The sequence below is a fragment of the Strongylocentrotus purpuratus genome, unplaced genomic scaffold (genome assembly GCF_000002235.5).
Source record: "Strongylocentrotus purpuratus isolate Spur 01 unplaced genomic scaffold, Spur_5.0 spur5_scaffold_6, whole genome shotgun sequence".
NCBI classification, from domain to species: domain Eukaryota; kingdom Metazoa; phylum Echinodermata; class Echinoidea; order Camarodonta; family Strongylocentrotidae; genus Strongylocentrotus; species Strongylocentrotus purpuratus.
The window spans coordinates 60,628,130-60,652,447 of NW_022145612.1; the positions used below are offsets into that span (position 1 = coordinate 60,628,130).

Below are 24,318 nucleotides of genomic sequence, written 5' to 3' on the forward strand. Positions count from 1 at the left end.
GACGTCACATTATTTCGACCGTAAATATTTTTGAAGGCGCTCGTGCTAAAACGGCGACACCCTCTAGTGCTTGAAGATGTATATGCCGACATGACATCGGCAACCATAGTTTTTTCATCTATCAAAAATTTATCAAATTTTTCTTTTTCTTCCGGGGATACTGTCTTGAGATTTTGCCACGAATATAAAATATGAGTGACTTCTCCTCAGCTCAGGGGCGAAAGGTAAAAGTTAACGTTTCGTTCCTTAGGAATTAAAGAGCCCATTTAGAATATAAGGGTCTAGGCCGAATAATATAGGAATATCTGTAGATGACGGTTTTTCATAAATGCGTAGCAGTCTTTGTTTTCCCCTCTCAGGCTCTGAAAAAAAATGTTATCCAAGCAGATCAAAAGCATTTACAATTTTGTTATCACATGCATGACAAAAAAGAAAAGAAAAAAAGAAAGAAAAAAAGAGTAATTTCTTTTTCATTTTGCAATATATCACTGGCGTACTGGTGGGGGGCTAGGGGGGGCGCCAGCCCCCCCTAATAAAATTGAATCATGACTTATTTTCAATTCCATATAGAAGTGATGTATAAATGTTCGTGATATCACATTCTGTTGCAAACTGACACATTCCCAAATGGCCAGGAAGAGCATATGTTTTGTTATAGACACTAAGGGGCCGTGGCCACTAACAGTAACACTAGTAAAAAAAAAATCCTTTCCAGAAGCAACTGTGACAAGCACTGCCGGGCGTTCCATACTTACATCATGTAACACTGCACATGTACCCAGTGGCGGATCTAGCCGGCGGGAAGAGGGGGGGGGGGGCCCAATCCGTGAGAAAATATTAGTTGCGACTCTTTTTTGATGTTGTTGACCCGTCAGCCCCCCCCCCCCTCCGTGGATCCACGCCTGCAGAGGAGCCAGTCGTCGACAAGGGGGGGGGGGTGGGGGAGGGGGAGCCAAATCTTAATACAAAATTTAGCGCCGACTCAGCCGGCCAGCGAATAAGCGGGGGGGGGGGGGAGCGCTTCTTTTTTTTTCTTTTTTTTGATCGAGTATTTGAGGAAAAATTTAGCGCCGAATCAGCCGGTCAGTGAATAATTTTTTTTTTGGGGGGGGAGGGGCGCTTTTGTTTTTTGTTTTAAAAAAGGTTAACTTTACGTTATTATCCTATTTTTTTAATCTTTTTTTTTTGGGGGGGGGGGGGGACTGAATTGAGACAAGAACACGATACAACGAATCGTCTTCTTTCTCTGATAATTTAATGAAACGTGAAAGCTCCCGCGCTTCGCGCGGGATGGGCGAATATGAATTCAGACAAGGATTAAGAGTAATAGTTTAATGAAACGTCAGAGTTTCCGCGCTGCGCGCGAGATGGGCGAAAATGAATTCAGACAAGGATTAAGAGTCGGAACCGGTACAATGAATCGTCTTCTTTCTCTAATAATTTAATGAAGTGTCTAAGCTTCCGCGCTTTGCGCGGGATGGGCGAAGATGAATTCAGACAAGGATTAAGAGTAATAATTTATTAAGACGTCAAAGCTTCCGCGCTTCGCGCGAGATGGGCGAAAATGAATTCAGACAAGGATTAAGAGTAATAGTTTAATGAAACGTTAGAGTTTCCGCGCTTCACGCGAGATGGGCGAAAATGAATTCAGACAAGGATTAAGAGTCGGAACCGGTACAATGAATCGTCTTCTTTCTCTAATAATTTAATGAAGTGTCTAAGCTTCCGCGCTTTGCGCGGGATGGGCGAAGATGAATTCAGACAAGGATTAAGAGTAATAATTTATTAAGACGTCAAAGCTTCCGCGCTTCGCGCGAGATGGGCGAAAATGAATTCAGACAAGGATTAAGAGTAATAGTTTAATGAAACGTTAGAGTTTCCGCGCTTCACGCGAGATGGGCGAAAATGAATTCAGACAAGGATTAAGAGTCGGAACCGGTACAATGAATCGTCTTCTTTCTCTAATAATTTAATGAAGTGTCAAAGCTTCCGCGCTTCGCGCGAGATGGGCGAAAATGATTTCAGACAAGGATTAAGAGTCGGAACCGGTACAATGAATCGTCTTCTTTCTCTAATAATTTAATGAAGTGTCTAAGCTTCCGCGATTCGCGCGGGAGGGGGAAAACTAAATTCAGATAATAACACGATACAACGAATCGTCTTCTTTCTCTAATAATTTAATGAAACGTGGAAGCTTCCGCGCTTCGCGCGGGATGGGCGAAAATGAATTCAGACAAGGATTAAGAGTAATAATTTATTAAGACGTCAAAGCTTCCGCGCTTCGCGCGAGATGGGCGAAAATGAATTCAGACAAGGATTAAGAGTAATAATTTATTGAAACGTTAAAACTACCGCGCTTCGCGCGGTAGGGGGGGGGGACTGGATCCAAACAAGAATTAAGAGTCGAGAACGGTACAACGGATCGTCTTCTTTCTCTAATAATTTAATGAAGTGTCAAAGTTTCCGCGCTTCGCGCGGGAGGGGGGAGATAGAAAAATAACTTAGTTCCTGGCCCCGGGTTTATAGGGTTAAATTTGTAGACATTTGGATATTGGCTATAATATATTTGTCGGTAATTGGTTGCTCGTTTTGTCGGTAATTGGTGGCCTCTACTCCCCTCCCCACTCCCCCATTGATAAAGATCTAGCGACGCCCCTGATAACGACACAGTTTATACACTCGAGAAAATGTTTGCAAATACTACTGATGAAGTACCGGACCACCGTGTTTGTGCATTGTGCGGCATCAATTAAAGCATATACAACGTCTCAAGACGTGACAGATCACTTTTCTCTAACTTCTAACCAATCAGAAGGCCTCGTTTTTTCTCCAAGAAGTGCTGGTGGACATTATGCGCCAAATGTGGTTCTCAAATTGCAAAAGATCCCTACTATTGGAAGGGGTAGGAGAAAGCAATTTTACGTCATATTGCTCCAGGAAGTGCCTGAAAATGCGTCTAATTTGGCTCTAAAATTGCAAATGCTTCTTACTCTGGGAGGGGGCCAGAACCCCCTCCCAGACCCACCCCCGCTTGGTCGCTCCGCTCCCTCGCCGCTAAAGCCCTGTTCTGTCGCTTCATCGTTTTTCATATATTTAACCCCATGCCATTTTATGCCCCCACCCCCCGGTAAGAAATTCCTGGATTCGCCACTGATGCCCATACCCCTTGAGCTTCGGGGGCTCCGCCCCCCTTGACCCCCGCCGGGGCTTTGCCCCTCGACCCCACTTTGCGAAACGTTCAGCGGAGCCTGCATGTTAGAGTGGGGTGCTGCGGATTTTTTTTTTGTCAGCCCCCCCAAACGTTTTTGCTCATTACGCCACTGCAATATATCTTTAACTTTCAGATGCCCCTCATCACTATTTTCATCTAGGTTTGATGAAATGTTGAAAACAATTCTCCGCCCATGGCCCATACCATACCAGGTGCAGGGGCGGTGGAGCGACGGAGCGGAAGACTGAAAGAACCTTTGGTAAATAACAATCATCTATAAATGCGAGTGAGCGTAGCGAGCGAACTTTAGGAAGTTGCTCTTAGTCGCTTGACAGTAGGGGCGCCTTTAATGATAAGAGATGAATATTCAGGGGCCCGTCTTAGGGCCCCTGGTGGGGGTCCAGAGGCCGGAGCCCCCGGAAGCTCAGGGGATTAGGCATTTAATTACGGTCAGAAGAGCATCCAAGAGCTCCCCTTGGGCCCTTGGTGTCCGAAAGTTATACATGTAGGGGTTTTAGATATGACGGTTAAATGAGCATCCATGGGCCTGCCTTGGGGACCTTGCGGCCCAGGGGTGGAACCCCCGTAATTCAGGGGTTTTAGGTATTTAAATACGATTAGATGAGCATTCAGGGGCCGTCTTAAGGCCCCTGGTGTCCAGGGGGCAGAGCTCCGGAAGCTCAGGGGTTTTAGGCATGTCATGTCGGTCAGATGAGCATAATTTATTTGGGTCAATGTCGCTATTCATAAGGACCGCTATTCATAAGGTCCGCTATTCATAAGGTCAACTATTCATAAGGACCGCTATTCATAAGGTCCGCTATTCATAATTGGAGAAAAGGGTCATTATTCATAAGGGTCATTATTCAGAAGGACCGCTATTCATAATCAAAGAAGAGGGTCGGTATTCATAATAGGAGAAGAGGGTCGCTATTCATAATACCACGCGAGGGTCGCTATTCATAAGGGTCCCTATTCATAATATTACAAAAGGGTCGGTATTCATAACACAGAAAGAGGGTCGCTATTCATAATACGAAATGAGGGTCGCTATTCATAATACGATGTGAGGGTCGCTATTCATAACAGGAGAAGAGGGTCGCTATTAATAAAAGAGTAGAGGGTTGCTATTCATAATACAAAATGAGGGTCGCTATTCATAATACGAAATGAGGTTCGCTATTTATAATAGGAGTAGGGGGTCGATATTCATAAAAGGAGTAGAGGGTCGCTATTCATAATAGGAAATGAGGGTCGCTATTCATAATAGGAGAAGAGGGTCGCTATTCATAATAGGAGTAGGGGTCGCTATTCATAATAGGAGAAGAGGGTCGCTATTCATAATAGGAGTACAGGGTTGCTATTCATAATACAAAATGAGGGTCGCTATTCATAATAAGAAATGAGGGTCGCTATTCATAATAGGAGAAGAGGGTCGCTATTAATAAAAGAGTAGAGGGTTGCTATTCATACTACAAAATGAAGGTCGCTATATATTCATAATACGAAATTAGGGTCGCTATTCATAATAGGAGAAGAGGGTCGCTATTCATAATAGGAGTAGGGGATCGCTATTCATAATGGGAAAGGTCTCTATTCATAATACGACATGAGGGTCGCTATTCATAATACCGAAAAAGTCAAAATGACATAAGCAATAAACTAAATGTTAATAAGAAAGCGACATACTGGATAGAGGACACCCCATGGCTACAGCATAGGCCGGGGGGGGGGGGGGGGGTAGGCCACATGGTCCCAAACATTTGAAGAAAATATTTATTGAAAACTCACATTTCTGAAGAAAGAAAGGCATGCCTAAATAATGAACGTTTCCCATCATTTCGGTCACCAGCCCCCCCCCCCCCCCCCTATTGGAAAATTCTTGATCCGCGCTGGGGCGTACTGATGGGGGGGGGGGGGGGCTTGGTAGGTAGATACTAGGCTTATGGTCAGGTCCAATCCCGCTCAATAGTTTGTAGGTCCATAAGTCCTAATACAAATTACTTTCTACAAAAAAATTATTGTCGTATAAACAATTACTAGTTTCTTAAATAGCAAGCTAAAATGGATAATGGGCCTGCTTGGCGTACTTAATATTTCAGTGGCGTAGCCTGGATAAGATCAGTCGGGGGCAGGGTGGTGGGGCAAGATTTCCAACAAGGAGGACAATTTACGATAGGACTACACGTGTGTTAAGTTTTACTTTTATTTTTCCTCACCACATGAGCTCTATATAATTATCAAAGATAACAGATAAAATATAACTACTTTAAAAAGAGACAACTTTTCAGGGTTATATGACGCCCCCCCCCTACAGGACCAGGAACGTAGCCACGGGGGGGGGGGGCAACTATTAAGAATAGCGATCCTATACTTCTATTATGAATAGCGAACCTCATTTCTTTTGATGAATATCGACCTTCATTTCGTATTATGAATAGCGACCCTCTTCTCCTATTATGAAAAGCGACCCTCTTCTCCTATTATGAATAGCGAACCTCATTTCGTATTATGAATAGCGACCCCTTACTCCTATTATGAATAGCGACCCTCTTCTCCTATTATGAATAGCGACCCTCTCCTCCTATAATGAATAACGACCCTCATTTCTTATTATGAATAGCGACCCTCATTTCGTATTATGAATAGCGACCCTCATTTCGTATTATGAATAGCGACCCTCTTCTCCTATTATGAATAGCGACCCTCTTCTCTTATTATGAATAGCGACCCTCTTCTCCTATTATGAATAGCGACCCCTTACTCCTATTATGAATAGCGACCCTCTTCTCCTATTATGAATAGCGACCCTCTCCTCCTATAATGAATAGCGACCCTCATTTCTTATTATGAATAGCGACCCTCATTTCGTATTATGAATAGCGACCCTCATTTCGTATTATGAATAGCGACCCTCTTCTCCTATTATGAATAGCGACCCTCTTCTCCTATTATGAATAGCGACCCTCTTCTCCTATTATGAATAGCGACCCTCTTCTCTTATTATGAATAGCGACCCTCATTTCTTATTATGAATAGCGACCCTCTTCTCCTATTATGAATAGCGACCCTCTTCTCCTATTATGAATAGCGACCCTCATTTCGTATTATGAATAGCGACCCTCTTCCCGTGTTATGAATAGCGACCCTTATAAGTAATGAACCTTATTTCGTATTATGAATAGCGACCCTCTCGTCGTATTATGATTAGTGACCCTGATTTCATATTATGAATAGCGGTCCTTATGATTAATGACCCTTATTATGAATTATGAATAGCGACCCTCATCTCACGTTATGAATAGCGGTCCTTATGATTAACGAACCTTATTTCTTTATGAATAGCGACCCTCTTTTGCCATTATGAATAGCGGACCAGGAAGTACGGGAATTTACACGTTATGAATAACGGTCCTTATGAATAGCGGACCTTATGAATAGCGGTCCTTATGAATAGCGAATAGATCCCATTTATTTTAGCATACGTTATTTGAGACATATATAGGTCACTATAATTGGCGTGGGCTCCATGGGGCTGAGCCCCATGAAGCTCAGGGGTTTTAAGCATGTAATATGGGTCAGATGAGCATATTTTGATACCTTATTTGTGACACTGGCAGGTTACTGATTGGCGAGGATCCAGGGGCTGAGCCCCCGGAAGCTTATGGGTTTTGGGTAGTTTGATTACGGTTAGATGAGCATAATTATGTTAGTACCTCATTTTGTTACACTGGAAGGCCAACCATTCTTTATTTCTCTCTTTCTTCAATTTTCTCCTTAACATACTTTTTCAAGGCTTAAACTCTTCAGTCCTGCTGTTATGCAGGCCCTGACTTGAAGGCTTCTAAATTAGCATATTTTTAGCCTAACTGTAAATTGGGGAATATGTAATTTTCCAACAAACGCATACAAAAGTATAATTTCCAAATGAACTAAGAGAAAAAAATCGGGAAAATCATTAAACAACATTTGTGAATCGTCTTGTATCGAGTTAAAAAGAAAAAACAGGTTTGGTAGCTGACGACTCCCAGCTTAGTTGTTTACAGACTGGAAAGGATAGAATGGGACTGTAGAAAGTGAATAAAACGAGGAAAGTAAAATTGGAAATATAAACCTGGCAATACGGGACTCATAAAGCCCAACTGCACTACCTATAGCTACTTGCGCCCTATATACAGCAAACAATTATTAATCGGTGCCTGTTGGTCCCCCATGATCCCTTTTTCTTTTCTTAATAATACTGAGAGCATATTTGATGAGATAACCACCTGTCAGTGACCTTGCAGGGAGGTCTAATCCCCCAGGCCGAACTAGTGCAAACAAGCATTAAATGTAGTTTTGAAATGGGACATGGCTTAACCAGTATTTGCCATGCCATACACCCTCTTCAAATAACTCGATCAATAACTGAATTTGTAACATGTTTCTAGTTCTTTTAGTGTGATTATAATTTACAAAGAATCGTTACATATTGTAATATTTGTATCGACGTGTGAAATATGGAATCAATAAGCTGAAACTGAAACTTGTTTCCCACTAAAAAGAAGGAAACAATTCGTTTTTCATGTTAACAAATTGCAATTGGTATTAAAAGTCGTATGGCGTAAATTTCTGGTATTTTATTTCCTTCTCTTCCAGGAATTACAAAAAAGTTTATTCCTTTCCAACATTAACAGTCACGCAATGTGATTTTACTGATGTGTTTAGTGAGAAATCATTGAAAGAAATGCCAAGAAAATTATGATATATGTAATATATCATTTTATATAGGCGTGGTCACACGATGTGACCCTTTCAACATAGGTCTATGGATATGTTAAAGTAACTCGTTATGTTATTCAACTTCAGTAGTAACAATTTTAAGAGCATTTAATTCAAATTTTTGTAGTGGTATTTTTATTAAATAATCCGATGAAATTATAGTTTTTCATTTGCTATGCACTACACTGCCATTTTGAAGAGAGGGTCAAAAAAATAGTTGTGGTTGTGGATATGGTTATGTTGTAGTCGTTGGTCAGGTGAATCCGTTTATGAACATCATTCGTTCTGAGCCAAGTATACGCCTGGTACAGGGTAACCTCGCTGGTCATACGGACCGCTATTCGTAAGGACCGCTATTCGTGAGGACCGCTATTCATAAATACTCTTACCGGTATTCATAACACGAAACTATATGCGTTATAGACCGCTTTTCATAAAACGCAAAGGGGGTCTATATGCATAAAAGGAAGGGGGGTATTCATAATTTATACAGGGGTCGTATTGTGAATAGCGACCCTCTTTTTGTGTTATAAATAGGGACCCCTATTAATAAAGACCCCGACTGTGTATTATGAATAGCAACCGTCTTCTCATATTGTGAATAGCACCCTCTTCCCCGGTCCTCTTCTTTGATTAGATGACTGTATAGTTAGATGACCTCTTCTATGAATAGTGGTCCCTATGAATAATGGTCCCAAGGGTCAGCCCCCCCCCACCCCCGCATCGTGTATAATCTAGGTGGTGACATGATGTGTTTTTTTAAAAACATTTTTTTCTCTATGGTTTTCAGTTCAAGTGTTTCAGCATTTCGCCCCTCTATAACTTAAACTCCTTATTTTATAATATTATTCGTTTGACCCTTAGGTAATGCGAAGTTATGAAATCCTATACATATCCATGATTTATTAACCTATACTGCCATTTTCATGTTTCATCTGTCTAATAAACTTCTTTCAAAAATGTGATGATTATTTTATTTTACTTCGAATTGTTCAATTCATAATTACAAAACTAGAATTGCTCAAAATATCCATTTCCCTTTAAACCGCGTATCAACAACTCAGAATTGATTTTTTGATATTTTCGCACAATGTATAATATGTATACTTGTTAAGGGGTCATTTTCAATAAACCAATTAATGCTTTACATCATCCCGCCACAATTATTTATATTTATATGTAATTGATCTGTAATTTGTTTTTAAAGTGGAAATAAATTAAATTGTATTGTTTTCCTAACAGGGCGTACCTATCCTGCCAAATGGACGAATTAACCCCAGGGTTGGGGCAGTTTCACCCTTTTGTCGTAATACTTTATGATTCGTTTTTGTGACCCCAGTAAGAATGGGATATATTTTGACTAGACATTATCTATGCTTGATACATGCAAAAGCTTATGCTTATGAAATGGCGGCTCTAGAAGAGTTGATGGTGAAGGCGGCACCAACATATAAGGAGCATCTACAAAGGAAAACCTATATACACTGTGATTACATTAATCAGGTATCAGGGATGATTTCAATGTTTATTTCTCTCTTTACATGATCTAAGATACTCGTTGATCTTCGGAGTAGTTGCTACAACCGGCCGTGTCAGACACGTTGCCCCGGGTGCGAGATAGGGCTCTTGTAGCGTGCCCCCAATCGAAACAATTATACAATAACAATTAACATTACAAGATCAGTATCTAAGATACTGCACTTATCAGAAGGGTAAGGGGCACTTATTACAAAAGAAAAGGGCACTTGTTAAAGTAAAATGAGCACCTCTACAAATTTGAAAAGTTGGCACCTTTCTTATGTAAACAAAAAAAAAGGGGTGGGGCCCTTTAGGGGTATCTAAAGCAAGCAGGCTAAAAATCGCACTCAACCTGACTAACTTATAAACTCTTGTAACTCTTGGATTTTGTGCACAAATTCGGCTCCTTTTCTAATCTCCCGATGAGGTCCATCCGTGTTTTCCCCCTGATGTATTCAATGCTTAGCCTCAATAATATTTGCTGACAGGCGGGCTATGCGGCGGCCATACCACGCGCGGATGCAGGGGGGCCGAGCGGGTCTTGCCCCCCCCCCCCAGCAAAAAAAAAGAGAAGCGACAGAGAGAGAAGGAAAAGAAGGGGCAGGGGAAAGAGGAGAGAAAGAAAGAAGAGGAAGAAGAAACTGGAAAAGGGGGAAGAAGGAGATCGGGGGGGGGGGGGGAAGGGCCTAATTGTCTCCCAGGCTGTTGCCCCCCCTCCAATCACAAAAAGGGAAGGAAAGGGAAAGGAAGAAAAAAAAGGAAAAGAGGAGATAAAGGGAAGGAAAAAAAAGAGGAAGAAGAAAAGAAAAGAAGGAGGATATCCGTTTTCCCGCCAACAAGTTGTGGATCGGTGGGGGCAAAAGGCCCTTGCCTCCCCCACCCATGTCTCGTGATGTCAACTGCCTATAGGCTACCTCTTCTTCCCCTACGCCCCCCCCCCCCCCCCCACCACCGGCTTTAATTGGCTTTTGATCCATGACTTCATCCCATCCCATGGTCAACATTCACGCGCAAAGGGCCCAACCCCGGCCGCGTTATTTTTTTATGCGGCACAGATTGGGGCATGGTGCGTGTTGAGCCTATGGGAAGTACGTTCTTTCCCTTCTGAATAATGTCTGCACGTACGTGAGACTAGGCATGTTCGCTAGCGCATTAGCGCTGCGAAGAAGTTTGAATATCCATCGCGAACTATGTGTTTAGATAACATTCCTCTTCGTTTAAGTTTATTAAGTTTTATTGACTAATTATTGTGATGTTCTTCTTATTGACGTGCTGCCTCCTCTTCAGATTTCCAATTGCATTTTAATTGTTGATGTAATGATTTTTCATACGGTAGTTGATTACATGTAACACTATTAAAAACAGACCTCTACTACTAGTACGCACACGACCACTATTAGTCTGTAAATCAAGACCCCTTTTTAAAAAAAGCCCCAATCTGTGCCGCATAAAAAAATAACGCACCCCGGCCCCACTAATACTGTCTACGTAGGTAATTAAAAGATCAGTGGCTCCCATAGAGGTATGGTGGCTCCACCCTTAGATGGAGACTGTGCTCTTATCTTTAAAATACATGCCGGCTGGGCGTACACAGTTACGCTATTGAGAAACGAGTTCATTTTTTAATGTACAAACGTGTTGTTTCTTTCTCGTCGAAGATTGCTGATTATGAGTGATCGTGTGCTACGCTTTTAACGATCAGAATGGCAGATGCGTTGATAAATCTCTTTGTTGCTGCTGGCTTAAGTGCTCAAAAGGCAAAGGAAACAGCTAAAAATGAAATTTTGGCGAAAGAGTTTAAGAACAACATTGAAAAGGTAAATGTTTTGGATGAAAATGTGTTTCCAAGAAACGAACACTCCGCATTCAGAGACGTGCGGCAGCACGTTCATAATATATATGCATTGTGTTTAGTCTGTGCACAGTATATTTTGTTTTACACTTGCAGTTGGCAATTTTGTTGCATCATTTTTGTATTTTGATTTTTGTTTCTCTATTTGATCTATTCTTTCTAGATATGCATGAACATTAAACTGCTTGTTTAACCTGTTAGGTATTAGATTTAATAATAGGTGTATGATGAAACTTCACCCCAATCTGAATATGATGCAAGAACAAGTCGAGATAAGAAAATGACAATTGAAGTTTGTTTTCCCAAATGGCCACTCTTTTAACAACTGATGAGCCATGGACAGTGTACGGGATCGTGGAACTGGAGGGAAACATTCTGCAGTTTTCATGGCATGTCAATCCTTTTAGACTGCAGTCATCAATTTTTTTAGATTTTGATATTTTTAAAATCATACTTGCATTGTAGGTCTATTTGTAGTTGCATGTGTACACATTTGCTTTCGGATCATGCCAACTCGGCCTCGCTGTAAAAACGGTGTAAAAACGGTGTAAAAACGGTCAGTTTTTGCAGGTTTAGGTGTAGGGTTAGGGTAAAATGACCACAAAATGATTGTTCTTACAGCGAGGCCGAGTTCGCCCAAGGTCCGATTTAGCCCAGATTCTTTGCATTTTGCTGCATTCCACTCAATATGAAGAAAAAAGATATTGTGAGCAGACTGAAAGCAATTAATTGCTGAAAGTAAATCCTTGTAAATACTGAAGGGAAACTTTCTCCCGATTCTGGTGAAATTTGGCTATTTAATCCCCCACCCCCATGTGCGTGGGGCAAGGGTTGCTGTCTGTGTATGAGGAAGGTTGACATACATGTACATGTATATACCAGAAAGTTATTTGTCTAATTTGTGAGGTAAGCATTGTTTTCTTTGTTATTTTATATGATTCAATAAAGGATATGGATTTGATCTAATTATTTGCCTGAGTTTCTATTCTTCATTATTTGTTATTACTTTCATTATAATTTTTTGATAAAAGACTAAAGACTAGAATATTTTCATACTTCATATTTATTCTCAGGCCAAGCAAGCCAACGGCGGAGGAGAATTAGACAAGACTGTTGGTAATCTACTATACCATGTTAGCACCAGGCTAAAGGATAAGAAGAGAACAGATTTCATCATCGGCTACATTACCTCCAAAAAGATCAACTCAGAACCGCAGCTCACAGGTTGGTTTCATAGCAAAATTTACTTTAAAATCACAATTTTTTGCTAGCTGTGATCTCCTTTTTAATGGGGGAGGGGGCAGGATTATCAGTAAGGCATTGACAATTAAAACACTATTTAATCTTTTTTTTCTGTTAATAAATATATGTTTAATAAGGAATTGAATACACCCAGACTGAGACCGTTATTTCTTTTTGCATTGACTAATTGATTACCATATAAGGATAATAAGGTCAAGGAGAGAGAAAAACAAATAAGAAAGGAGTTCATAATCCTGCAGATGAAAATACGCACACCCAAAACTGTAGGATTATAGGTTATATAAAATGTCTCTTCAAACACTGTTCTGTTTCCATAACTTATACTCTTTGTGTTTTAGATGTTACTGTCTGCACCATGTTTGATGTTATTTATGTGGTTCTCATTACAGCTGCCTTAGAGTATCTGAAGTCTCATCCATTGGACCCTATCAATGTAGCTGAGTTAGAGAAGGCTTGTGGAGTAGGAGTAGTCGTAGACCCAGAGGATATTGAGGATGAGGTAGGCAGCTCATTACTATACATACATTCATTGTTTTGTGTCATGAGAAGCAGAGCCCAATTCGCGTGCAGGAATCTGTCAAAAACATTTTGAAATTGTTACAATTTAATTGTTTTAATAAATGCTTACAAATTTAAACTTTAAAGGTATAGTTGAGTATTGGTAATTTCCAAAGTGCCCCTCCAAAACAAATTTGGTTTATTTCAGTACCATATGAAAGATCATCGAAAAAAACATGGGAGATGATAATAATTCCAAATCAAATGCTCTAATTGTTGTGCAATTTGCTTTCAAAACATTATATAAAAGTGTTTGACGTCCGGACATCACTTTTGACTTTCGACGGTTTATTTTTTGAATTTACGTGTTTAGCTCCCTCTATGTCATTTAACAACCAGCGTATTTACAACGAGTGTTTGAGTTCGTTGGTACTACAGGTAGCTAGCAGGCGGGTATCCGACCGCGCGCTAGTAATACAGTACAGCTGATCAATTCCAATACGCTGCTTTCACGTAAAGTATAACACACACAGCTCATATCAGATTATCACCGGCGCCGATCGAACGCTAGACAGCTACAGACAAGCTTTGATTGAAATACGATAACGAGATCGAGATTGGAAAAGGAGCTCGAGGTCACGGACGATGGCCGACTCGGACTCAGCTAGTGCTAAGCCTAAGGACAAGGCTAAGGCTACGCTAAATCGGAATAAGACTAAGTAAGACGGTAAGAGGAAGGAGAGAAACAAGCAATGGCAGCTCGACCATCCGGCCCAGAGGAGGCGCGGGAGTGGCTGTGAACAAGGCCAGGGTACGGCGGAGAAACTTCGCGAGCTGCAGGCGGCCTTCTCGTTGCCGAGTCTAGACTAGAGGATGCAATAGACATGCCAGCTCACTGAGAGGTAAGTTGAAATGATATACGCCCCACTGCATTGGGTAGGCCTACCGTTTTAATTTGATCTAGTCTAGAGACTAGATGCATGGAATCGGCAAATTTAAGAAATTACGTTTTGTTATCTCTTGCCTTGGATTTTTAATTCAGATTTCATGAATCATATGATATTGATAGTCTAGTCTAGCCTAGGTCTACAGTAGACCGAAAGCTTCAGTCTCTATATCGTCGGTTGTTCCACTGAGACTACGTCTGGCTCCACTAGACCTCCGGATGAATTTGGTTCAAATGAAAATATTGGAAGCATATGCGATCCTACAATATTCAGTGAACGTTGTCGCGTTGAAATCGAGTCTAAAGTGATGAAATTGTAAATAATAATCTCTTTATGGGGTATACTATAACTCTCTCTCAAGGTCAATATATTAATTCAGCTATACAACAAGCTACAATTGACCGATTGGCTATTACCTTTTTGAAATTATATATCACAACTACATATTCCGGGATTTTCATGGTAGCAGCTACCGTTGTACGACCGTAGGCGCTATTTTAAATTTATCAAAATTTACCGGGAGCACAGGTAAATTTTTATATTCAATTTTTTTCGAAAGCAGGAGTGTTTTAGGAGCTAAATTTTGTAGTGCTTATAATACTTCCACAGGGGCATCCAAATATATCAAAATTGTAAAGAATCACTATCCACCCAATTTTCAAAATTTCCCAAAACTTTGTAATAGACCCTACCTTTAATGTCCCTCGTTACAACTGCAGTTTTCTTTGTAATGATGACGTGCAGGGCTAGTCAACCGGGTAAACATCCTGCTCTTTTTAAAAGTCGACAAGGTTATACTATAGCTTGCTTGAGATGTGACTGTCTCATCTATATTTATCTCTACCAAAGAGTGTCTCAACTTCACATACATGACAGAGAACCAATGCATCAGTTATTAGTCATGCAAATTCCAAATCTGGCTAGCTGTGATAATTATTAGAGAATGCCATCTTCAAAATAATTTCTTTTGGTGATTTAAAATCTGAATGTTTTTTACTTTGTGAATGACTTTCGTTTCTTCACTTTTTACAGATATGAAGAACAGACAACACAATCCATCCCCAGCGAAGAAATTCCAAGCAGCAGTAGGGGAATTAGCAGGTGAATAGTACAAGTCACCTTTGACCGCAAATTCATGGAGAACTTGGCCTACTCTGCTGATTTGCTCGCTTCAGGTAGGATTCTGTATACATGTACGAAAGGCTCTGTAAATTGAGAGGAATTTAATGAGAATGCGTTCATTACGTACATGTTTGCAAGATTGAGCTCTTTTTCGGTTATGACCTATAAAATTGGGACATATCAGCAGGTCAAGATAATGCATCTTATTTGCTCATGTGTATGACATGGGATTTTCAATATTGATTTTGTGGTATGAAAATAATGAAATGCCCTATCATTTATATCAGTTTTTATTTTGTTTTCATAATTCCTTAGGCACACCAGCATGCTCGAGTGTTTCCACAACCATATACTGATATATGCTTCCAAGCGGTATTCCTTTGAGTAAGTATTTTTAGTATCATTTTGTATGTTTGAAGTAAGATTGTGGAAAAGTTGAAACATATCATTACAGTACGGTTACAGTTACAATATCATATTTTGAAGCAAATAGCAAAGTTAATGAGAAATTATGAATGACATCTATATAAATGCTGAAATCACTTTTGGATGCATGCAGAGTCTTGAAACAGCAGACTTTGTATCGTACTTGTGTCGGTACCTGATGTTAAGTCAAGTTGGAGTGGTTGTAGCAGGGAAATGTAACTACCTTTAATTAAGAGTCAATAATTTACAACACAAATCCAGAACTGAAGTGAATGGCTCGTATTCACAAAGGAGGTTTGTACAAACCATGGTTTGGCCAAGGTTTACATCTATGGAATGCCATTTGTAAACTGATGGAGAAGGAATGTAAACTCCATACTTGTTAACAATGTTAATTTACAATTTACGGTATGCGAGCAGCATTCCATAGATGTAAACCATCGTCAAACCATGGTTTGTACAAACCTCCTACAAACCTCCTTTGTGACTACGGGCCAATGAGTCTGAGATTTGTCTAAAGCATTTACTATTCATTCATCATGGTAGTGGTAATACCAATTGTTTGTCTTATCCATCCAGCTACCCAGCAAACCGGGCAAGGAATTTGCTTGCGGTCATCGACTACATGGCACACAAGGACAGGCCCGACCAGATTGATGAACAAGGCAATACAAAGTGAGTGGAAATTAGAAAGAAAGAAAAAAAGGTTTTCTTTTCTTTCTTGTTTTTCCTATTTTTATTTGTACATTTTTTTTTAGATGGACAAGGCAATCCAAAGTGGGTGGAGTAAAAAAAAAAAAACATGATTTTTTGTTTTCCCTGTGTAGTTGGACAGGGCAATCCGAATTGGCAGTTCTTTCCCATGAAATTTATCAATTTTGGGGAAATTATTAAATATCTAATTGTCCTTCCTGGGAACGCCCCTTTTAAATCGCCAAAATATGACGTCATCTAAAGAAGTTGTCCCTGTACACGACGCACATCTAAATTATGTAGATGACGGACTGTAAGCTGATGGTTTGTCAATCATGCTGCTGATTTTGGACCCTAAATGCGGACTTGGATTCAGTGTAATAATATACTTGGTGTGTAATGCAAGGTTCTGGAGTCATCAAAATCATCATAAATTTGGCAGAGTTTTGGTAAAGTAACAATCACTTACACAGAAAGATGTATATGGGACAACACACATGGTGTCGGCCTGTCGGGGCTAGTACTACCCTGATTTCCTTATCTTTCTATGCTCATTACTCAGCCAGTATACATTTTCTTCCAAAATTGTTTGGCACATGACATTTATTTGTAATCTTGAACATTCAGTGTAAGTTTCGTTAGATTCTGTGAGAATTCATTTTCTTTTTTTACCAGAACTCAAGTTTATCTTTAAGAGATATGAATCATTTCCAATTGACAAGAATGAGTGTGCATATAATGCAACTTGTTACATTTTGCATGTTCTTTTATTTTATGATACAGATATGTTGCAGTATGGTCAAAGCGTGCCAACAACTACGTGGCCCGGAAGGAGAAGGTCCCCAAGACCTACCCCTACATGTATGTACAAGGACTCATCGGTGCGATACTGGAACGCAGAGAACAGGACCAAGGACCACTGTTCTCGAAGGCTGTTCTGCTCCCTGATGACCCTAGACACACAAGGCCCCGGCTTGCACCATTTCCTCCACCACAAGTTGATGTGATCCTAGCCAGGAGACTAGGCCGATTAGAGAAATCCATGTAATCCTCTGTAGTGAACATTTGGGATTGTCTGACTTGAGAACTGCTTTTTTTCGAGCAGAGACTAAGGGATCCAAATGGCGTCCTTCCGTCCATCCTCCGTGACTGTACACAAATTTGAATGAAGTCTAATGTGAAATCTTACCTGCAAAAATCAATTAGGGTTGCTAACTTTCCAACCCTGCATCTGTTTGTAACCATACTTGATTGGTAGATGCCCTTTATTGGCCTCCATGATATTCTGGAGTTGAAGGTCACATAAGTAGGTCAAAGGTCAAATGAGGTTCATTGTTGCATGATTGCATGCAAGACTCTTAATCGCCTCGATTTAATTTGTCCATGTGGCATGTTTTTAGGCTATCTTGAGGATTGGTTGGAACTTAACATTTTGGACTCATTTGGTTGCTAATGATTTTGTGGTCCGGAGGTGAAAGATTGCATGGCTTAGCATTACGAGCATGTATTCTTGATATGTCAGAGACCCTTTGACAAAATACCACCAAACTTGATACTAGAGTGTCCCTGGGGATCATGGGGATGTGGTTATCTGGAGAAAAAAAATCACATAACACATGATATACATGTACCAGAAATAAATTGTTATTGTTGCTAGATTAGCCACCATGCTTGGCACTTGTATATTGTATTACAATAAGAGGTTGGCAAGTTTACAAATGGAAGAAATGTAGGAATATAAAAGACAAATTGTGACATCAGTGTATAAAAGCTCTATGTGATTTATACAATTCATAATTTGTGATAAAATCAGTGCTTGCTCATGTGGAAATGGTGGATATTTCAATTTGTATCTATTTGGCAACCTATATTCCTTGAAGAAGTTACGGTAGTAATTATAAAATTTACAGCCAAGAGGTCAAACCATGAGTCAACAATGTGTTTGGTTTTAGTGACTGTGCATGTAACTGAGGTGACAGTCGATCATGAAAAAGACTATACTTCGGAACCTGTTGAAAATCAACATGGACAGAAGAAAGATTTGTAGAATATCTTATTGTAAATAGTCTTCATTTTTTGTTTAATGCAATCAATGTGACTAAAATAATGCAAGCGAAAAAGAGAAATGATCACAAGACAGCAAAACAGTTGGTTTCATGCATCATTTGAATCAATGAACGTGAATCAGCTCAACGCCAAAGTATTGCGGTTCAAGGTTATACCATCAAGAGATATGCTGCCTGTAACTACTTTGTAGTTTGAAAGGGTGTATAAAGGAATAAGGATACAGTTGGGCAGGCGAGTCTTTCTGTTGGTCTATTGTAAAAAACTGGGTCAAATTTTTTCCAATTTTTTTGCAAATTGTAATAAAACTTGGTATACCGATTGACCCGAGGGTGTGCAAGACACATTTGTTGTGTCTGTCTGTTAAGGTACCTCCATGGTAACCAAGCTTTGCACAAAGAATACAATTTTGTTTTAATAATCTTGTGGAGCATATTCTTTCCAAGTTTTAGCAATTTTATAGTTTTGGTATCTTTGATGAGGCATTATAATAACAGTATAAAACTCAATGCATGTGCAGTGTGTAAAATAAGTATGTGAGCAAACTATTGGAAGTAGTTTGATCGATTCATATGAAACTCAGTACACACAACGCAGAATTGTCTTTTGTGTGCGTATAGGACATGACCAGTTTTGAAATGTCTGTGCTATTTTTTTGAAAAACCTTATGTTGGATGTTAATCACTTGAGGTGATATTCATAGTCGAGCATTAGGGAAGATGAAAGACATATATGTACCTAACTATACTTAATTTTGTGCTGAAACTGATATGATTCAGGATTTGAGATCGATATGGAGTATGTATACATGTATACTCGTACACATTAAGGAAAAGAATCACTCAGACAATTTTTAAAGCATTTATATATAAAGTAAGATGTGAAACTTAAAAGATAAAACCAGTTATGGTCATGCGACTGCATTGTGAAAGGATTGTTGTGGAATCGATCAGAAAAGGTTGATCATCTAGCATATAAGTCTTGGTGTGTACTGCAAGGTTCTAGAATCATCGAAATGATAAAAAAATTGGCCCAGTCTTGGTAAAGTTACAAGCACTGTACACAGAAAGATGTATATGGGACTACGCACAAGTGCGCGACACATGCGTTATATCTATCAAGTCCAAATAGATATAATAATTTACCAAATATATCAATTAGTAGGCAGTTTCTCGGCAAAATTTGTATGATCACGTACTAGTCAAAACATTATATTTGTCAAGCGCGTAGAAACATTACTGTTATAGATACTTTTCTTTGGTAAACTTATCTACACATTGCCTATAGAGTATGTCAAGTTTTTATGAAAGACACAAGATAAGATGTATATAAATAAGCAGTAACTAATAAGTAACAAGACATGGTGGTATACAAATAAAGTATATTGCTCCTTCTTAATGACGACGGTTAAAGTTGTCATAGCGATAGATGCTAAATAAAAATGTGCCTTTTTTAATACACATGATCTGTTTGTATGCAATGGTTGAAATCAACATCACGTTTAAATATTGCCTTCAGTACAGCAATTATAATTTGTATTCATCTCAATAATGTTGTGTAAATTTAACTGTTAGTTATGGCCGAATAAAGCTTTCAATGTACACCATAAAAATATGTTATGTATCTTCATTTTAGCATTACTATAATTATATTAAAATCTTATGTCTTTACACATTTACAAGTTATCACGTACTGACGTAGGTCATGCAATACACAGGCACTGTAGAACACAACTTATTTACAAGAAGTTACAATCACTTTTTTTTTTAAACTTTACAATTGCATGCAGTACCAAAATAAGAATACTGAAAAACACTGCATTATGGACAAGTATGAATCAAGTAAGATGTTAAATTAATTCACTACTGTTATTCATTATAGTATACTGATGCAACAATTTTTAATATTTTTTTAAATTTATTTCTTTTTATTTCTCCACTTTCCCTTTAGCCATGTAACTTCATGGTGTTATATATGTTAAAGGTGTCGCTCTGGACCTATAACATATGATAAGACAAAAAATCCACCAGTTATTTCTGATTTCTATCAAATTTTTAGATTTTGTGTTGTTGTTGTTGTTTGGTATTATCGGCGTTTCATTCTTTTTTAGAATATTTACGCCTTTCACTTTATTTCTTTTTTTTCTTCTATTTTTGGTACTATTTGTCAATTCATATTCATCTCTTTTTTTTTGGATAATATAATCTCAGATCTACTGGTCCATGAAAACCCCTCACCGCAATTGGCACCTTCCTGCCAGACCGGCGCGGTACATTGCGCAATCTTCTCGGCCATCATTGGCCTAGGCAACTCTGGTGCCGGTGAGAGGATTCTGGGGTAGATCTTTTGAGTCTCTTGTTTGGGGTTTACCGTCCTCAATCCGTCTTTACTCTTTCTTACCTTTTCTCTTCTAGTATTTTTCCATTTTGTAAAACCTTATTTTTCTATCAAAGTGGGTATCAACATCTTAGGGCATTTGGTTGTCGTGCGATATGTGCCAAAAAAAAAATGTGGATTTAGTAATTCCTTTTTGAATGAAACATGGATTTAGCTTCTTTTGGAATTGAATGGATTTAGCTCCTTTTGGAATGAAACTGTAATAATGTTGTTTACTTTCTTTTCGAAAGGTTATATTTATGTGTGATTTCACTATTATTATTTAAAAGGAAATCATATGGAAAACTTACGCGCATCTGCTCTGCGCCTCGTCGCTTATCCTGTTAAGCACGGGGAACGTACACCAAAAAAGCCATGTTTTGATATAATTGCTGGTATTACGGGAAAATGGAATTTTTAAAAAAAAATCTTCGGACGGTTTCTTATAATTTGAAATGTCGTCTTAAAAATGATACTAAATTTGGGATTATTCTTTCAGGGGAAACGGTTGCACTTTTCCCCTAAAAGTTTTGACTTTTTCAGCCTGCCTATGGAGATTGCACTGTTTTTCCCCTTTTTTGTCGGGTTTCGCTCAGTCAACCAGTCGGCAAATCTTACACGAGTGAGGTATAAAAAATCTTCGGACGGATTCAGAAACCTTGACATCCCACCTTTACGTTGGTATAACGATTGTTTTCATTTGTGGAGGGGAAACGGTGGCAATTTTCCAACAAATAAAAGGTAGCTTTTCATAGTAAACCAAGGTGACTGGGATAGTGTAGCGCTATAGCTACTCACAACGAGTGCGCCCGTACCGTACAAACAATGCACAGTTATAGCTTTCGTGCAATCGCTGTAGAGGTCAGTGTGTGTATTTAACGCAGTGCGTACAGAGTGTGTGCGTTGCGCTCAAAATCTCGGAGACCGCATTACGCGCATCATGTCTATACATGCGCACCCGAATGGGTCATTGCACTCCAACTAGAGGGAAGTCAGTATAATCATTGGCAAAGGGAATGAGTTCGATTTCGTCTACGGTGTAATGGCAAGCCTCTGCTGGTGTAGTCTACCGTAATTTTGCATTTATTTAACTATAGGTGAGTTTCATTTCTAATTCTAGTTTGTTAGTGTAAGTAAGTAGTCAACGAGAGCAAGCGCTCGCACCCCTGCTTTGTCGCATTGAACTAGTCCGATCAGTGTACTTTCACGCAAGAGTGCACTTGAGCGCGCTCTCCGAGTTCGTTAAATTAAAGCGGTTGTTTAGTGCTGTATTCTTTTATGCGCGTTTAGGGCTAAAAGTTTTCCATATGTAGGTTTGCTGCTAAATTTGAATAAAATTTCAGTGACTTTATTGAGAAAATATGATTTATTTTTTATTTTTTAGGTACGTCATGTTTCATTCCAAAAGGAGCTAAATCCACGAAAATAAAAAATCAAAAAATTTAGTAAACATCAGAAAAGCCGAAGGGAAGATTTTTTCTTATCATTATTGGCAGATAATCAGGTCCATGCAGGGTGACACCTTTAACATATATAACAACATGAAGGTATACATGGCTAAAGGGAAAGTGGAGAAATAAAAAAGGCAATTTACTCAGAAGTACCCAAAGTGGATTTGGCTCCTTTTGGAATGAAACTCTTCACATATTATAAAAGGAAGACAAGTAATATAAAAGGAAAAACGAAGGCCCACGTCATTTACATAGAAGGTAGGTGGACAGATAACCTCGATGTTTTTAATCTAATTTCATCTGGGAGATCATTCCACAGCTTTGTTCCTACAAACGAAATACAAAATTGCCCTTGCGTTGTCTCACATATTGGTTGATAGATAGAGCATGGACCCTTCTAGTAGGGTCCATGGATAGAGTAAGCCACTTTCTTTACACTGTAGAAGTAATCAACTGGGTCATACGACGTACAATACATACACATACACTACTACTAGGTCGAGCGTACTCGCACTACATACACATACAGTATTCGCATATCGCGCTCAAAAACAATAGCGCTACCAGTACCACAGGCCTCGCATACCATAATGTGTACAATATAAATCAGTCAGCGCGCTATAGACATGGTTCGGATATTACTTGCACGCCCATATCCGATCGTCGTCTTGGCGAAAATTCACGGTGTGCTGCCGCTTGACCGAGAGGTGGCGCTATACAATTACACTGAACACGCCTCGAAAGTAAAATTTTTGATAAATAAAATCATTTGCAGTCGAACAGGTTTTTTGCATATAAATTCACTCTAATGTAATATTTCGGATTTATATCTTCAATGATGCATTCTTAGACATTTATTGTATGTTTTTTATGTTTAGATCATAGTTTCGTTCGCTAATGTGAGTATTGACCAACACTCAACTATTCCTTTAAAGATAGTCACAAAAGTTTTTTTTGGACAAAAAAAAACACGAAACAAACTAAAAAAAAAGCAAAAAAAAACCAGACAAACAAACGAAACAAAACAAAAAGGTCTTGAAAATGATTTTGAATTGAGCTTTAGCCACCATAATTTTTGTTGGTGACAAAAGGGTTTGTATTTGAGTAGACAAATCATACTTGGAATTATTGATAAAGACCAATAAGGGTTTGTGCCACTTGCAATTCCCCAGTCACAGGAGGACTTTTGAACAAATACGTTGCACAGTCCCAGCTCAAAAAATGTAGTATGTGACGATAATAAACAACATACTGCCAGTTTCTTCTGTGATTGTTGTAAAAGCTTTATACTGTCATGCAAAATGTTTACTTTTCCTATTGATATCTTCATAAAATAGGCAAAATGAGATGTTCACTTTTCAAAAGTTACCCTTTCAATTGTATTTTTTTTCAATGATTTAAAAATTATATGAATGTAAAGATGTTTTCATGTGTATCATTTGAAAGTTTGGGTACATTGTTCTGTTCATTTGGGAAGCCCTAAATGTAATGCTTGCATTCATCCTTCCCTTTTCCTCACCCGGCACTCTGCTCATATCCACTCCTCCCCATCTTTCTGTCTCTCACATCATTCAAACCCTTTGTGTTATAGGTAGAACAAGCAATTGGCAACCACAAAGAAGGACTTATGGAGAAGAGGTATCATTACAACATGGGTCCGGTTATCAGTAAGTCATTTTCTTGATAATCTTCTTATTCTTAAATTTTCTTTGAAACTAATCAACCTTATTCCTTCACCCTTCACCCTAAGGCCTCATTCACAATGGTTGCTGTAAACCAAATTGAAAACATAAAAAATAAAAATGAAAGTACATGAGCTTAGCACTTCACATTTCTGTATCCTTTAACTCATGGACAAGTGAGTACACATCACTTAGGGGCTTTTGTTACAAATCATCACATCTCCCAGAGTATATCAAATTTTAGATTTCATTTGAAGCATGAGATTGTATGGTTGTGTACGCTCCAGAGATTAAGAAACTCATACATTCTTTATCAAATATCCAAGTAGGACATAGTTAAACTTGTTTAGGTTATTTAAATATCATTATCGTGATAAGCACTTGAAAAATTGAAAGGTAACCTTATACAATCAGACATTTGTGATAGCAAACATCTCAAACATAAGTGGGCCTT

The 24,318-nt window shown here is 39.0% G+C and overlaps 2 protein-coding genes across 2 annotated transcripts in view; both read left to right on the plus strand.

Annotated features, from left to right (window-relative positions):
- Positions 1-11,102: 11,102 nt before the first annotated feature.
- LOC105439088 (glutamine--tRNA ligase) overlaps positions 11,103-24,318 on the plus strand; it is a 29,657-nt gene continuing 16,441 nt past the window's right edge. The window contains exons 1-4 of the mRNA XM_030973586.1: positions 11,103-11,307; positions 12,416-12,566; positions 12,995-13,104; positions 23,774-23,849. Of these exons, the coding sequence (XP_030829446.1) occupies positions 11,194-11,307; positions 12,416-12,566; positions 12,995-13,104; positions 23,774-23,849 (451 nt within the window). The 5' untranslated portion in view covers positions 11,103-11,193. The remainder of the gene's footprint in view (positions 11,308-12,415; positions 12,567-12,994; positions 13,105-23,773; positions 23,850-24,318) is intronic.
- LOC115919526 lies at positions 13,267-19,116 on the plus strand. Its single transcript, XM_030973588.1, has 5 exons — positions 13,267-14,005; positions 15,083-15,225; positions 15,488-15,556; positions 16,178-16,273; positions 17,075-19,116. Exons 3-5 carry the CDS (start codon positions 15,498-15,500, stop codon positions 17,337-17,339), a joined length of 420 nt encoding a protein of 139 aa, XP_030829448.1. The 5' UTR covers positions 13,267-14,005; positions 15,083-15,225; positions 15,488-15,497; the 3' UTR covers positions 17,340-19,116.